Source organism: Taudactylus pleione, unplaced genomic scaffold (assembly GCF_031769625.1).
Source record: "Taudactylus pleione unplaced genomic scaffold, aTauple2 ptg000760l, whole genome shotgun sequence".
Taxonomy (NCBI): Eukaryota; Metazoa; Chordata; class Amphibia; order Anura; family Myobatrachidae; genus Taudactylus; species Taudactylus pleione.
In genome coordinates this window covers 2,389,049-2,406,556 of record NW_028285162.1, presented here as the reverse complement: position 1 = coordinate 2,406,556, position 17,508 = coordinate 2,389,049, and the positions used below count along the sequence as shown (strand labels likewise).

Sequence of the window (17,508 nt, the reverse complement as noted above, 5' to 3'; positions counted from 1 at the left end):
ATTTTGGTTTCAAGTGTATTATTAGAAAAAGGAGATAAGCATCCTCTAGGAAAAAAACAACAATGTGTTGAGGGATAAATATAAGATTGAATAACTTTTCTTTTTTTTATAGTTTGCCAACGATTATGACCATCTTCCATGCTTTATAATCACTTGTACCAGAAAAGCATTACTAGAACATGCATTGTACTATGTGAACCCTGCATTTTACAAGAACCATACAAGGTGTCTTGTTTGCTCTATAATTCTGCAACAGGGCATTTCGATTTGTCACCTGGGATCTTGACATTGTTTAAAATGAGACAAGGAAACGTCGGTGGGTAATATGTACAGCTATGAAGCAGTTACAAAGCAATGACACAAGATACTTTACATATACTATTTGTCCTACAATTACAACACTAAAGGAAAGTTGTACTCCAACTTTGATGGTAAGGCGTTGACAGAGGTGCATCCCCGTTAAATGGGGGAGGGTTCTCATGCACGTAAAAAAAATATCACTCCTCTTTTTCATGCCTCACCAATTTGTAGAAAAAACAGGTTTATTAAAATAAAACAAATCAATTTTTGTTCTGATCTTTTAAACAGAAAGGCCACTTCTCATGCGGTAGTACAATAATCACAGAGAGGCCTCTTTATGTGTTTCAGACAAAAATATGTTTGTTTGTGACCCTTTAACTAAGTATTGAAGATAATGTATCTGGGAATATAAATGTATCACAGTGGTAAAAATGATATGTATTCCTTTGGTGAGGGCAACTCTGCAGTGCAGAATATATACAATTTTAAGTAGTAAGAATGAAGATTATGAATCATTTGAGAGCCTTGACTAATTTTCTTTTAATTGTTTTGCAAGTTACAGTGACTTTATGGCAGACCTTAGTTTTCAATACAGCGCTATTTGTGTTTGTGAAAAATTTATATTTTTCACTTTGCATCATATTTACATAATGCAACTCTTGGTTGAGCCATCTTTGAAATACATTTATGTTAATTCATATATATTTCACATGATGTTCTTAAGTTCAAAGGAAACAATAATGTGAAGGTACCATCTTGAACCTCATTTTTCGATGGTTGAAAAAAAATTTCAGCCAATAATTAGAAAAATTCTATCCTTTTTTTTTTTTTAATATCAGATTTTGGGTTAATAGTCAATATTAATTAGCATAATGAAAAAGTACACATTTTGCGTATCTAGTTAGGATGATTAACATTGTAACATAGTGCCAGTATACTCCGGTAGCACTTTACAACTGGTAACAAACACTAATAAAACAAGACTGATATTAAAAAACAGACAAACATGTAACAGACTCCTGCTCACAAGCTTACAATCTATAGGAAGTTTCAGAGATGTGTTTATAAGCCAGTAATTGCATATTGATTCCCTCTAAAATTATACCGTAAACCAAATGTTCTTACAATTAGGTGTCAATAGAGATAAAAATGTAGGACTTAAGGCCTTTTGGCTACTGTCACACTGAAATATATGACTCCCCTCTGAACAGTTGCAGGGTTTTACTGTGATATGTTTTATACTTATTTCTGATACTGGGTATAATCAGTATCAGAAATGTGTTTGGAGTTAATGGAGCCCAGGAGGTTTGCGGAGAAGCCTTATAGAAATGGTGTACCCCATATGCTATTTCTGCACCATTCAGTACATATTTATGGTTTATAATAGGACAATGGGCACTGCAAACAGGGAGAGTGAAGCCTAACCGCTGATGGGTAGTGCAAATGGTGCCCTTTACCTACCACACTCAAACTAACAAAAACCTTTTTGCACTAGAGTAGCTTATTCTCTAAAAGAACATTTTTTCTCTTATGAATCATTACAATTAGCCCCAAGGAAGAAAACACTAATTCAACAATATTCTGTAACAACAATAAAGATTTCCTATATTTTGCTGCCCCTCAAAAATTTCTACTTATGACAGACGCCTCAGTCTGCACCAGGCCCACCCCTGCCCAGACCACCAGAATAATATACAATAGAGATTATTACCATTAACGCATTTCTCTATTTGTCCATTTATTAGTAGATCCAAACCCTCCACTTCATGCCAGTAGGTGATGGTAGAAATACTCACTGCTACTGGAAAGTGTTCATATTTAATGCATTTTACATTTACAGAGCTTTTTAGTAATGTTTTTATCGTGACAGCTGATCTTTACTTTGCAGCCTTTTTTTCAATAGAAGTTATGGATTTAAGAAACATAATGTGGACATGCATCATCCCTGGTCAAAGTGTATGTATTATGCATACAATCTATTATCTTCTACTCTGCTATTACCCATCGGTAAATCAGACCACTCAATACTTGGCCAGTTACAACAAAGGTATTTTGGATCAATACATTGTAAAGGGACATAAGGAGATAACGGCAGAGCCACCTACATCTGTAGTATGAATTGGAGAGTTTACCAAATATCAATGACAACCATTAAGGAATAGTTCTAATAACAAGCTAACATTTTCATTTAAACAGCTTATAGTCTGTCATTTTCAATGTCATTGTTATCTAATTATTGCAGCAATTCTCCAAGCAACTGTTCTCCTTTCTATATAACATTGAAACTAAACTAAATTATAATTTTACCACAATCCACAATGCTCTTTTGGGAAAAATTATACTGACCGTATATACTCGAGTATAAGTCGACCCGAATATAAGCCGAGGCACCTAATTTTACCACAAAAAGCTGGGAAATCTTATTGACTTGATTATAAGCCTAGGGTGGGAAATGCAGCAGTAAAAATGATGAAAGGAAAAATATACTGCAAGCTCACATCCATCTGCTTACTGTGGTGCGCAGTGCCAGGGTTATGTCCTGTACACACTGGGCGACTGAGCTGAAAGCCACTCAAACTTGGTGTTTTGAGCGGCTTTCAGCTCAAAGCCGGCCAGTGTGTACGGCCCCGACAATGAGCAGTGTTGCGCGCTCCCACATCATCACCGGGAAAGCCGTTCATCTGCTGGTATTACCAGCAGATGAGTAGCTTTGTGGACGGCTTTGCATAGCGCTGTGCTATGGAAAGCCGACCGCCCCCCACTGACAGCGCCGGGCAAGGGGAAAGGTGCTCAGAGCAGGTCACCAGCGCAGTGGAATCAAGACAGGGCAGCGTACCCTGGGGATATCTCACACTGCTACCGCCGGCCACCTGAAGCAGGTACTTTTCATTGTGGTCCTGGAGTTCACTCGAGTATAAGCCGAGGGGGGGCTTTTTTAGCACAAAAAATGTGCTGAAAAACTCTGCTTATACTCAAGTATATATGGTAAGCTATTATGGCTAGGAAGTTGATGAACTTTCCTCCGCCATGTTACACAAAACTGAAGGGAATCTACACTACTCTTATTTAAATAACTTCAACATTGGTTGTATCATTTAATAACTCATATAATAATCATAAATAACTTCATATATGACAAGTTGCATCCATTTAAAGCACACTTCTAACTTATATCACTGGAGGAGGTCTGAAAGTTTTGGTCACCAATAGTAGAGGACAGATCAGACCTGGAGATATTGCTCCATTTATCATCACCTTAAGTCCTATTGGATTTTCCCATGAGGTCAATGTTATTTACAATTTATCTGTATCCCTTGAATGCAAGAAAACCTCATGCCGCTGGGAAGAAAGCACAGGCTACAGCAGAGTGGGGATTATTTGAAAACTATAGCTGGTTTAAGGAAATTTTAATGAGAAATGACTTCATCAACTTAGACCTAAGGTTCAGACTTTTAAGCTGGAAGCAGTGAAACATTCTGCTTGGGCATTGGTGACGTTGGGGGACACAAGTCGTCTACATGTACAAACATTTATGAAATAGCGTTCAACATAAATCTTCAGAGCACAGAAACATGGTCTATTAATGTGCGCTATGTAACACACTTAAACCATCCACAGACTTAGTGAAACAGAATATTAAAATACTGTATATATTTACAGACCCTATATTCTTAGCACTTGGGGGCTAAATTAAAGACAGTCATTACAACAATTCACCCCACTCACTGCTTTGAATCGTTCTTGAAAAGGTTGCAATAACCCTGTTAAGACTTACTTTGGTAAGTCACCCTGTATTCCATGATGCCTGTGAGTCAGTACAGGTCCTCCATAACCTGGAATCATTCCTTCTCCTTCAGGCAAAAGGTAAGACTGTAGTATAAGTACTCTCACAGAACAGTATAGCACCAAAGGCTGCAGTCAGATATTCATATGCAATACAGCAGCCTTTAAAGACATAACATTATATCACAAACTACGCAAAACATATGGTATACCAACCTAACACATTTTGCTCCTATACACACTTGTGTACTACCAACTACTCTAATGGCTAAGAAAATGGACATCATGGGAAATCTTATAAAGGAGGAATGGGTGAACATAATTCTTTGCTGTTATTGCCAGGACTGGATCAAAAATGATATTACTATACATATATGTGGCTAAAAAAAAGAATAATAGAACAAAGCACTGTGTGTTACAATATTTCAATGGTAAAAAAAAACAAAGAAAAGCCATACAGTAATAATAAAGAAAATCTAGTGACACAGAAGTAGTACTACAAAGTGTGATCCAGAGGTGGGAATAAGTGGCCAGGAAACGCTTGTTTTGACCTCTAAACTTAGTTCATCATTAGATACAAAACTCTGCTATTTTTCAGATTTCACATGTAAAACAACACACACTTCATATCTGCTCATGTCTTATTTTCAGAGAAAGGGAATAGTTGATGCACTGTGGAAAGTACAGTCCCTATTTTTTGCAATTATGTAAACCTTATCTCACACTATTTTCTGTGCTCCCAAATGAACAAAAAGAGTAACATTCTAAGGCGAATATATAAACATTGTGTGCACATGGGGCCACTGATGACAGGGATAACTCGTACACTTATAAAAGGGAAGCCTGTGAAAGTCTACACCAATTGAAATGGATCAGGTTCAGTTTAGTGACTTGTTCTGCCTGAGAATTGTTGGTACCTCCAGCCCCGTATGTAGAGTAACCTGTAAAGAAATAGAATATCAGAATAAATAATTTCAGACGAATCAGAAACATCTAATTGTATGCACATAGGACAATTACATTGCATCATAAACGTATACAACCTCAACTAGCTGAATTTCCAATGAACAAATATGACTATATTTGTTAATGATCAAAACTATTGTCAGAAGTAAATTACATTGGGCCTGATTCAGAGATGTATGCTAACCCGATAGTTTACGTACATCTCTGATGGTGTGAAATCTGCACATGCGCACAAGCCGCATTGTGCATGTGCAGATCTTGTTCTGCTCGATAGCACTCTGTGCCCACAAGCCGCAGCATGATTGATATGCTGCCAGCATTTGGGGGTATGGACGGAGTGCAACCTTCTCGAAAATGGGGGCGCGCCAAGTCCATTGTCTGCGTCTTTCGACACTACTTCACTCGTTCTGGTAGTGTGAAAATACCAGCCATCCTGAGTAACCTGATGGCCGATGTTCAGGCAGGATCTGATGCTGCATCTCCGAACACAGCAGCGGATCACAGAATCTGTCGGGAGGCGTCTATTTATACAACACGCCTCCTGCGGCATTAGCATACTATTGCACAGCTGCTGCATACAAAGTCGCAGCAGCTATGCAATAGCTGAAACAGGCCCATTGTTGGGGGAGATGGTTAAAGGTGATTAGATGATGTTTAGAGTCAGGAAGGTTGCCTCATAGTGGGGTTTTTCTCCCTTCCTCCAGATCATCACAAATAGAATTTAGAAAAAGTAGAAAATTGATTGGTTTGTATTTGTTTCCCAATTCTGAAACATAAGAGATCATTATCAACATGTACTGGCTATTTTCAGGAACACATTCTAACCGGGTAGCATTTTTCTATTACAGCTAAACTAATAGTATTTTGGGGAGCAGATTGCTATAGTTGTTTGTGTACATACCTGGCAACTAGCTCTGAAAATATGTGTGGGGTTGCAGCTGTGCCATAGATACCATGCCAAAGAATACTCAGCTACCAAGGCCAAATGTTACCTGTTCCAAACTGTATTAGAGCCTTAGGGCAAAATGTACTAAGTGGCATGTTCTAAACCCCGATGGTTTGGTGGCGGTAAAGCCGCATAACCGCCATCAAAGCACGCTTTAGAATATAATAGAATATATTATCAAAGCACCATCGATGTTTTAGACCAGGGATGAGAAACCTTTTTCTGCCAAGGGTCATTTGGATATATGTGACATAATTCGCAAGCCCTGTGCAGGCCACGCCCATTCTATGTGACATCACAAGGGGGCGGGGCCACAATCGCCAGTGATTACAGCAATGCCCGAAGCATCCTGAGGATGCTCTGGGGAGCTGTAAGGGCAGCGGTGTGACCGTCTAAAGCATCCTAAGGACGCTCCAGGTGGCACTGCTGCATAGATTCTGGCTGCAGGGTACCATTCTAGGCACACTGCTAGCAAGATGAGGCTAAAGTAAAAAGCTCAGAGGGCCAGACCAAATGATTCCACGGGCCTTATACGGCCCCCGGGCCTGAGGTTCCCCATCCCTGCTTTAGACCATTGAAGGAATAGAATAGAATCACGGATTTATCAAGCAGGGGTTTTGAAAACTACCATCAAACCTGCCAAAAAATTGACTAGCATTAGACAGGCGTGTTTGCTGAAACAGCAGGCAAATTAAATGTTTTTGATAGGCAACAATTGATTGATAGGAATATCATCCAAATGGACTATGGAGGATTATGATGTCTCTCACCAGACATGACTGGTCTTTAACAGATATACAGAAACAAATAAAAATATAAAATAAAACACAATCACACAGCACTCACATGCACACAAACACATCACACACACAAGAAAAAAAAAAGACTATATGGAAAACAAAGCTCAAATAGACATATACATAACAAAAAACAAGACAACTTCTAAAAAAAAAATCACAACTAGCAATCACTTTATATCTTTCTCCTTATATTTTCCTATAACATTTTTCTTCTCCACTTATACTCCTCACAAGCCCACAAGGATTTAGTAGCCAGCTGTCTGTTTCTATGATGTCAGGTGAATGTTGCCATTAAATGAATGTAAATGGAATTGTATCTACTCGACTGTGGTCTTGTGCTATGACAATGGTTCCCAAACTTTTTTGAATTAAGGTGCCCTAGAGTATCAGCATTTTTTCTATGGCACCCCTGGGTCAAAAGTTTCTAATTTGAGAAATTCAGCCAAAATGAAATTAAGTAAATTGTGCTTATATGTCACTCTTAGATTGAGTTATGTAGTGGTTGACAGGGCTGCATTTCTTTGTGTCCACATATTTTTTTGAATGCCAGTCATTAGCACAGGTTTTCCCTAGCACACTGCCTAAAAATGTTATTTGGTACTGGACCACCAACCTGAGGCACCCCTGCAAGTGCCCTGAGGAACCCCACGGTGCCACGGCACCCAGTTTGGGAACCACTGTGCTATGATATAAATTGAATGGTGCTTCCTATAACAAATAGAGTAGCACAAGTAAATTAATATGAATAGAATAGCTTCTATTCCACAGTGGTCTGTTTATATGATGTCAGGTAAATGTTTTTATAAAAGCACTATTACAGTAGCTTCTAATCTGCAATGGTTTCAACAGAAACCACAGTGAAATTGAGAAGAAACCACTGCCAAATAGAACATGGGTTATCATTTGGAAACTGCCGGGGATTTCAGTTTAGACTTCAAAACCGACCTTTAGTAAAGGGTGTCAACTAGAAATAGAAACCGCTGTCAATTGACGGAGGTTTCTATTTCTAGTAAACAGCATTTACTAAAGGTTGATGTTTAAATGACACCAAAACCACCGCTTAGTAAATTTAGCCCTTACTCTAGATCTTTTATTGGCTACAAGCAGTCCATAGAACCTTGACCTGCAGACCCCCGTACCAGAGACGGTGGGGTAAGGAAGGTGCGCTTGCCCTGTGGGTGCAATGATGATGGGGGGTGTTGGACTGTGTATGTGGTTGCGAGTGTGTGTGTTGTCAATGAGTGGGAAGGAGTGGACCAATGGAATGACAGAGGCGGACACAAGGTGGGAGTAAATGGTTTTATTGGAGTAGTCACAGTGCTTCTCCTATATAGTCTCTGGCAACAAGGTGGGTGTGGTGGTGGGTGAGAGAGGTGGGGGGGAGAGACTGGGGAGGTGGGTCGACCCTTTCAGGGGGCTCCTTTCCGTGCGGTTCAATAGACCGGCACGTTACCCCTGCTGGACACTATGGTCGACAGTCTTGGGAGTCTCGGTAAGTGAGGGGGGAGAGCGAGAGGGGTATGGTGTGGTGGGTGGGTGTAGTACACCTGCCGGCGCCCCACGTATGAATGAAAAGTCTTGAAGTCTTATACCTACCAGTAGGTAAGGCCTGAAGTCGGTAGGCCGTAGGGGTGTTGCTTTTTTTCTGCAGTTCCTTGTTAACTGATTGAAGCTGCTGCGGTGGTAAGATGAGCAGCTGTTGTTCAAGAGGATCTTCTATTTTGCAGCGGTCAGTGACCGGGTGGTGCTGGTGGTTGTGAATGCAGCAGTGGGGCTAAGTTGCTTGTGGGAACTGCCACTGGTGCCGGGTCACTGGGGTGGGTCCCCCTGTGTGAGAGCCGAGGGTGCGGTGTAGGTCACTCTTCTGGCAGGTAGATGGACTGCCCGGGACGGGCTTGATGTGTGATGATCTGTGGTCTGTATAGTTAGGGTGGAGGCGCTTGCAGCAGCAAGTGCAGGGGCGAAGCAAATGGGACGACTGAGGCCAACCGGAGGTCCCCGTGGGGATGAGGAGCTACGGTGGGAGTAGGCTGTGGGTCTGGAATGTGGGTGTATGGGGTCTCCAACATGTTTTGGCAGGGGTTCTGCCTTCAAGGAGGTAAGGAGAATGGTGTTGCAGGTATGGGGTTTAAATCCTGTGCCTGGTGGTGGTCATGTGATGTGGGCGGCCAATGGTGGACAGGGAGGTGGGGGTTGGGTCTGTGTGGGGATAGGTTGCTGAACTCGCTGTGTGGTGAGGCATGGGGGGGGTTGGGCTGCCTCTGGTGATGTGTGCTGCGGATCTGTTGATAGGCTGTGACATGTGGGAGGGCCCGTGTTTACACAGCTGTCTGTAAATTGCTGTAATTAGGGGCCGTGGTTACACAGATGTTTGTGATTACTGTAATTAGGGGCCGTGGTTACATAGAAGTCTGTGATTGCTGTGATTAGGGGCCGTGGTTACACAGATGTCTGATTACTGTGGGCCTGTGTGCGGCACGGCCGTCACGTGGTGCGAGCGGCTGGGGCATAGTCAGGGTGATGTGGGTGTGTGTTTAGGGATCTGGTGAGATAGGCTGCAGGTGGCGTGGAGAGTGGGTGACATGGAGGCTCCTGTTTGGTTGTGGGTTTATGACAACTGTAGTGTACATGCGTTCCATGTAGAATGTCACGTGGTGTGAGTGGTCGCTGTGGAGCCGGGCTGAGTGGGTGTGAGCTGTGGGGTGGATCTGATTGGGTAGCGGAGGCGGGGAGTGTGATGCAATGGCTCCTGTAGGTGATCATTGCACCCACAGGGCAAGCGCACCTTCCTTACCCCACCGTCTCTGGTACGGGGGTCTGCAGGTCAAGGTTCTATGGACTGTCATGGCAACCGTGCGGGCATGCTGTGTAACGCTGACTGGGGTGCTTAAAGGACAGGGGGGTGTGTGGCGACTCGTGGTACAGTGTGTGGGCGTGGGAGAGGTAATGGGAACATACAGTGATGAGTATATTTGAGGAGGGGGGTGAAGTGGGTGTAGTGGTGAGTAGTGCTGATGTCATAAGTCTGTGGAAATGGTTGGGGTAAGGGGCAGATACGTGGTGTGTTGTGTGGGGGATGTCGCTGTGTGGTGGGGCCACGTGTGTGTCCCTCATTCTCAGCGACAAAGGAGGGGGTTATTATGGTGTGGGCTTCTGGGCTGTTGGCTGGTGTGACGTAGAAGGACCATTAAGTGATATTAATATACAAGCGGGCTGGATGTGGGTGGTGGGATACAAAGTCTGTGTGTGTGGGGGGTTCTTGGTGGGGTGAGGGGGGCTACTATGTGGATGGGGTTGTGGGGGGGTTCCTAGGGGGAGGCGGTGTGTAACGGGACCTAGGTGTAGGTTGCAGAGTATGGGACGTGTACATAGGCTGTCCACGGGATTGTGGTGTGGATGTGGGGGTGTTAAGTACGGTGGGGTGGGCGTACTGGTGTGTTGGTGTTTAGGCAGGGTGCGTGCCTTGGTGGGGTCCTGGTATGTAATGGTGGGGGGGAGTTGTGGGGGGTGGGCAGCCTAAGTAGTGGGTTGGTGCTCCTGTTTGTGTGGTGAGGTGAGTACTGTGTGTGCCTCATGGACAGGGATGTGGGGTTTGTGGCATGGCAGGGGTAGGTAGTGTCCGTCTGCGTGTTGGTAACGTGGGGTGGGTCTATTTGCTGATAACTGATTTGACCTTGTTGTCGATATTGAGTCCTCTGGGTGTCGGTGTCCTTAGTGTAAAGATCCACCGGAGTTCCTCTTTGTTGAGGATTTTGATGTGTCGCCACCTCTCCAGTGTCTTGTGACGTGTTTGATGCCTGTGAAACTGATGCCTAGGGTGTTGCTTTGGTGGTGTTCATGGAAGTGTATGGGTGTCTGATTTTTTGGTGATGTTTCCTTGTTTTGAGTGGTCTTGTGGTTCTTCTATGTACTATTGGTTACAGGGGTATTGTATCAGATAAATGACGTTGGGAGTGTTGCATGTGATGTGCTCCTTTATTTTGTAGGTCTCTCCTGTTTGTGATGTGGTGGGGGTGGTGCTGTGGTATTTTAGGGTTGTGCAGGTTCCGCAATGGAAGAAACCCGCTGTGAGTTTGGTTTTGTCAATGGTGCTCTGTGTTTGTTGCAGGGGTGGGATGTGGTTCTGTACTAGTTTTCTGTGTATGTTGGGTGCTTTGTTTGTAGATGACTTTTGGTCTGGTGGGAAGGATGTCTGCGAGTTGTTCGTCCTGTAGTAGCAGGTGCCAGTGTTTGTTGAAGATGTGTTTGATGCTGTTTGCGTGGGTGTTGTATTGCGTGATGAAAGGGATGCTGTTGTGTGTGTCTAGTGTTCGTGGTTTGTAGTCTAGTAGTGGTTGCCTTTCGTCTTTTCCTAACTTGGCGAGGGTGAGTTCTAACTTGTCCGGTTTGTACGCTTTGTCAATGAATTGCTGTTTAAGGGTGTCGGCTTGTTCCTTGTAATCCGTGAGTCTCGTGCAGTTGCATCTGATACGTTTGAATTGTCCTGTTGGAATGTTGTCGAGCCATGTGGGGTGATGACCACTGGTAGATAGAATGTAGCTATTGACATCTACAGGTTTCTAATGTGTATCTGTTGGTTGTCAATGAAAATTTCCAGATCGAGGAAGTTTATTGAGGTTTGGCTGTATTGTGTGGTGAAAAGGAGATTTCTATCATTGTTATTGATGTATTTGATGAAGTCGAGCAGTGTGTCAAGGGGACCATTCCAAATGCAGAGGACATTGTCAATATATCTCATCCAGAGGACCAAGTTCTCGGCCCAGTCATGCCCCGTCCAAATGTGAGAGTTCTACCAGCTACTCATAAACAGGTTGGCATAACTGGGCGCCAACTTGGTCCCCATTGTGGTGCCAGTCCTCTGCAGGAAGAAGTCCCCATTGAACCAGAAATAGTTGTGTGTGAGGATGTATTCGATACCTTGTAGGAGGAAAGTCAATTGGTCTTTGTCCAGTGTGTCATCTTGATTGAGGTGTTCTTTGATGCTATTGAGTCCTTGTTTGTGGTCGGTGATGGTGTATAGTGAAGTGATGTCGCTAGTTACCAGCCAGTGGTCATCACCCCATGTGATGTTGTTGAGGATTTTGAGGGTGTGTGTGTCTTGGAGATGTGAGCGTTGGCATCTAACATATGGTTGGAGGTAGTGGTTGATGTATTGTGACAGATTGTTTGATATGGAGTTGATGCCGGAGATGATTGGTCTGCCTGGTGGGTTGGTAAAGTCTTTGTGTATTTTCGGGAGGTAGTAGAAGACTGGGATGATGGGGTTTGTGTTGTATATGAAACTGTATTCACGTTTGTTCAGGATAACTATGTCTAGTCCGTTCAGTAGTATGCGTTTGAGTTCCTTATTGAATTTCTGTGTGGGGTCTGTGTTGAGAATTGCAAATGTGTTTTTGTCTTGTAGTATACGTGCGGATTCCGCAATGTAGTCTGTCTTGTCAAGGAGTACTATCACTCTTCCCTTATCTGTCGGTTTGATAATTAAGTTATTGTCGTTTCTGAGTTCTTGGAGTGCGTTGCGTTCACCATTTGTTAAATTGGGGTGCTGTTTGGTCCGGGTGTCGAGTTTGTTCATGTCCTCTGTTACTAAGTGTTCAAAGGTGTGTATGAGATGTCCTTTTAGATGGCTGGGGAAGAAGGTGGAAGGTGGTTTGAGTGATGTGTGTTTGTACTTGTCAGGAGGTGGCTCTGTGGTGGATTTGTTGGACAGAAAGTATTTTTTAAGGGTGAGTTTCCGGATGAATCTGTTGATATCAAGGTAGGTTTCACATTTGTTTAGTTTGTTGTTGGGTGCGAACTCGAGGCCTTTGTTGAGGAGGGAGGTGTCGTTGGGTGTGAGGGTGTGGGAGTTGAGGTTGAAGATGGCCTCAGCCATCCCATTTGCATCGCCCCCGCACTTGCTGCTGCAAGCGCCTCCACCCTAACCATAGAGATCACAGATCGTCACACATCAAGCCAGTCCCGACAGTCCATCTACCTGCCAGAAGGGTGACCCACGCCGCACCCCCGGCCCTCACAGGGGGACCCACCCCAGTGACCCGGCACCAGTGGCAGTTCCCACAAGCAACTTAGCCCCACTGCTGCATTCACAATCACCAGCACCACCCGGTCACTGACCGCTGCAAAATAGAAGATCCTCTTGAACAACAGCTACTCATCTTTACCACTGCAGCAGCTTCAATCAGTCAACAAGGAATCAGTCAACAAGGAACTGCAGCAACACAACACCCCTATGGCCTGCCTACCGACCTCAGGCCTTACCTACTGGTAGGTATAAGATTTCAAGACTTTTCATTCATACGTGGGACGCCGCCAGGTGTACTACACACACCCACCCACCATACCCCTCTCGCTCTCACTCGAGACTCCCAAGACTGTCGACCATAGTGTCCAGCAGGGGTAACGTGCTGGTCTATTGAATTGCACGGAAAGGAGCCCCCTGAAAGGGTCGACCCACCTCCCCAGTCTCTCCCCCCCACCACCACACCCACCTTGTTGCCTGGGACTATATAGGAGAAGCACTGTGACTACTCCAATAAAACCACCTTGTGTCTGCCTCTGTCATTCCATTGGCCCACCCCTCCCCACTTATTTACACCACACACACTAGCAACCACATACACAGTCCAACACCCCCCATCATCATCATTGCACCCACAGGACGAGCGCACCTTCCGTACTCCACCGTCTCTATCCAATTTTACGCAGGTACGCCTGCGATCAGGAAGTGCAGCACCCCACTCACTTATAAAGCACACCTTTCAGCCCACTAACATATCACATCTGCCCACACAGCAGAGCGCAGTCCTACCCAACCATCACCAGACCCCCGTACCACTTTAGGGACAATCATTCTTTTTTTCTCTGCTTTGTACCTTTTTTTTTTTTTTAAACAAAATATTTTATTGGAAAACATTATAAGTTTGCATAAAGAAAAACAGATAAACAAAACATTGTCTTGAATATGTGATAAATTAGAACACATTCAAACTATATACTTACACAGAAATAAGTAAATAATACCAATAAACACATCTCGGTATTTAATAAATTAGCCAAAGTCAACACAAATAATACCGATCGTTTACTATGCATTATTAACCATAACATCTCAATAATTTTGTATTTTATAACACAAAAGAGAAATAGAAAGGAAAAGGAAAAAAGAAAAGAGGAGAAGGAACAAAAAAAAAAAAAAAAAGGGGGTTTCAGAGGGGAAAGAAGGGAGGGAGTTTTAGGGTAAAGTATTCAACGGACTCCAGGAGCTTGACGAGTCTGAGAGTGAAACCATGGTAACCAAATCAGATGATATTTTGTTACCGAATTATTTTGTAAACTGGAAATATATTCCATTGATGCAATGTAGTTAATTTTAGCTATAAGAGCCTCTTTTGAGGGTGGGCGGTGGTCTTTCCAGTGTTTGGCTATAAGGGTTTTAGCTGCATTACATATATGTGTAATCAGTTTATCCTGGTTTTTAGATACACCAACAAGTGGTGCATTCAATAAAGCTGATAATGGATCTAAAGTAAATCCCGTACCAAGAGTCTGATTAATCAATTGGCGAACATGGGACCAAAAAAGGCGGATAGAGGGACAAGACCACCAAATGTGGAAAAATGACCCCTCTTGACCACAAAGTCTCCAACACATTTTGGATGTAGCAGGAAATATGGAATGGAGTTTAGTAGGTACTAAGAACCAACGGGTATATACTTTATAGCAAGTTTCGCGTATGGATACACTAATAGAAGCTTTGGCGGTACGTAATCTAATTTCTTCCCATTGATCCTCATCTATATTTGTAGCTAAGTCAGATTCCCACAGCAATTCGTGCGGTTCGCGTGGAGGATAATCGGGGGCCAAAATTGAATTGTAAATTATTGAGACATTCCCTCTTCTCCCAATTGAATATAAACACAAACGTTCAAATGAGGTAGGGTTGCGTAGCGAAGAAGATTTAGATTGGGAGCAGATAAAACTAATAATTTGAAAATATTGGAAGAAGCAAGAGGAAGGGAGGTTAAAGCGATCTTGGAAGTTCTGGAATGAGGAGGGAGCAAAATCGCCTTTGATATGAATAAATCTTTCTATACCTCGAGCCTGCCATGGAGCTGCCATTTTTCTATCACATCCTGAGGGGAATTGAGGATGATCCCATATTGGGGTGAGTGGGGACAGATAGGGAGAAAGATCATAGGTGGCGCGTACTTTGTCCCATAGTTGGAGAGAAAATTTGATAGTAGGGATTGAGTACACTGACGCCGGCCTACAATTTTTAGGAAGCCAAACCAACGTATTAAGCGTACCACATTGTGTTAAGGAGTTCTCAATATCAACCCACTTTTTAACTCCTGGGTCAGAATGCCATGACAGGATGTGATTAAGATGACATGCCTCATAGTAAGACTGTAGAATAGGGAGTCCCAAGCCCCCCGTGATTGTACTTTTGCTAAGAATTGATCTCTTGATACGTGGTCTACTACCCGCCCATACAAATCTATTACAGTGTTTTTGTAAAGAAATGAGGGTTGCGCGGGGTACCGAAATTGGAAGAGTCTGGAAAAGGTATAATAAACGGGGGAGAAGGTTCATTTTGAGAGCGTTTATTCTACCAAACCACGAAATATACATCCGGTCCCAGATCTGAAGTTCCTGAATCAAATTATTAATCAGAGGGACAAAATTAGCCTGATACAGAGAAGAATAGTTTTTAGTGATGAATATCCCAAGATATTTTATAGCGGATGGCCTCCAAAGAAAAGGAAACAAAGAGGTTAACGTGGCCTGCATTTGCGGAGAGACATATAATGCCAAAGCTTCCGATTTAGAATGATTCATTTTGTATCCCGAAAAAGAACCGTAAATGGAGAGCTCCTTTTGAAGGTTAGAACGGCATATTAATGGATTTGAAAGAGTCAGGAGAACATCGTCTGCGAAAAGGGATATTTTATAATGGTTTTGACCCACTGTGATGCCCTGTATATCAGTATTAGCTCGAATACGGGCTGCTAGTGGTTCGATGCATAGGGCAAATATAAGGGGTGATAATGGGCAGCCTTGTCGTGTGCCGTTATTGAGGGTGAATCGGGGGGAACAGATCCCATTTGTCAAAACCATAGAAGAGGGACAGGAATAGAGGGCTTTAATAGCCGTGATAAAATGGCCTCTGAATCCAAATGAGGAGAGGGTAGAGAATAAGAAGGGCCATGAAATGCGATCAAACGCCTTCTCAGCGTCGAGTGCTAGGACTATAGAAGGTGTTTTGGAGGCATTAATATGGTGGATCAAATTGATAGTGCGTCTTGTATTATCTGAAGCCTGACGCCCCGGCATAAAGCCTACTTGATCAGTGTCGATTAATGATGTTAACACAGAATTTAATCTACTAGCAAGTACCTTGGCAAATAATTTAAGATCAGTGTTTATTAAAGAGATGGGCCTATAATTGGTACAAAGGGAAGGGTCTTTACCGGGCTTGGAGATAACTATAATACGAGAAGCCAAAGAATCAGTGTGGAACGGGGTTCCATTCATGACCCCATTAAATAGTTTAACCATATATGGTAACAGCTGAGGGGCAAATGTTTTGTAGTAGGCCATTGAATATCCGTCTGGGGCCTTAGATGGTTTCTGGGTTTTTAATGCCGCTTCAAGTTCCTCAATTGAGATATCATTATTTAACAGCTGACGAGCAGATGTATCAATTTGGGGGAGGGCACAGGAATCTAGATACAAATGGGACTCAGTGGCATATGAGGATGGGTCAACCGGTGGTTTTAAATTATATAGAGCTCGATAGTAATCCAAGAAAACATTGTTGATACATTTAGGGTCATAGGTCAAACGGCCAGTGGGGTCTTTAATTGAGTAGATGGCCTGGGCAGCTTTTTTATTTCGGAGTTTATTTGCCAATAAGGTATGAGCCTTGTTGCTTTTGTCATAGAAATTTTGATTAGCCCAGCGCAGAGATCGTTCGACCTCTTCAGCTTGGAGCGATTGCAATTCAGCTCTTGCTTTAGAAAGTTGGGTAAGAGTGGTCTTGGAGTGAGTGCGTTTGTGTTCTCTGTCAAGATCTGCAATGGAGTTGGTCAGGTGATCTATCTGTTGTCTCTGTTCTCGTTTTCTACGAGATGCATATTGGATAATCGATCCCCGTATGACTGCTTTATGGGCCTCCCAAACCGTCGACATAGTACACTCTCCCTGCATATTAAGAACGAAGTAATCCTGAATTTTAGATTTGATCAGTTCTTGAAATTGGGGGATTTTTAGTAAAGTCTCGTTGAGTCTCCATGGTGACCTACCATTCTTAGATTCTAAAAGGTCAAATGTTACTGACAAAACTGAATGGTCTGACCAAGTGTTAGGAATTATCTTGGAATGAATTGCAGACTGTGAGAGTGAGGCACAACAAATAAATAAATCAATACGGGAATAGACATCATGAGGTATAGAGTAAAAGGTGTAATCTCGGATGGTGGGGTTAAGAGAACGCCATACATCAAAAAGCCCATTCTCAGCTATATTTTTTTGTAATGCCAAGGATGGGGTTGATATGTCTCTACGAGGGGGAAAGCCTGATTTGTCCATATGAGGAGCGAGAGTCATGTTAAAATCTCCCCCTACCAGTGTTTTACCCTTACGATAAATACTGAGATCATGAAAAAATTTATGAAAGAATCTGGTTTGGCCAGTATTAGGGGCATATAT

General features: G+C 43.0%; 1 protein-coding gene across 1 annotated transcript in view; it reads right to left on the bottom strand.

The window, feature by feature from the left end:
- Positions 1-2,913: 2,913 nt before the first annotated feature.
- Positions 2,914-17,508, bottom strand: part of TRIM67 (tripartite motif containing 67) — a 272,622-nt gene continuing 258,027 nt past the window's right edge. The window contains exon 10 of the mRNA XM_088457427.1: positions 2,914-5,024. Coding sequence (XP_088313553.1) covers positions 4,962-5,024 — 63 coding nt within the window. The 3' untranslated portion in view covers positions 2,914-4,961. The remainder of the gene's footprint in view (positions 5,025-17,508) is intronic.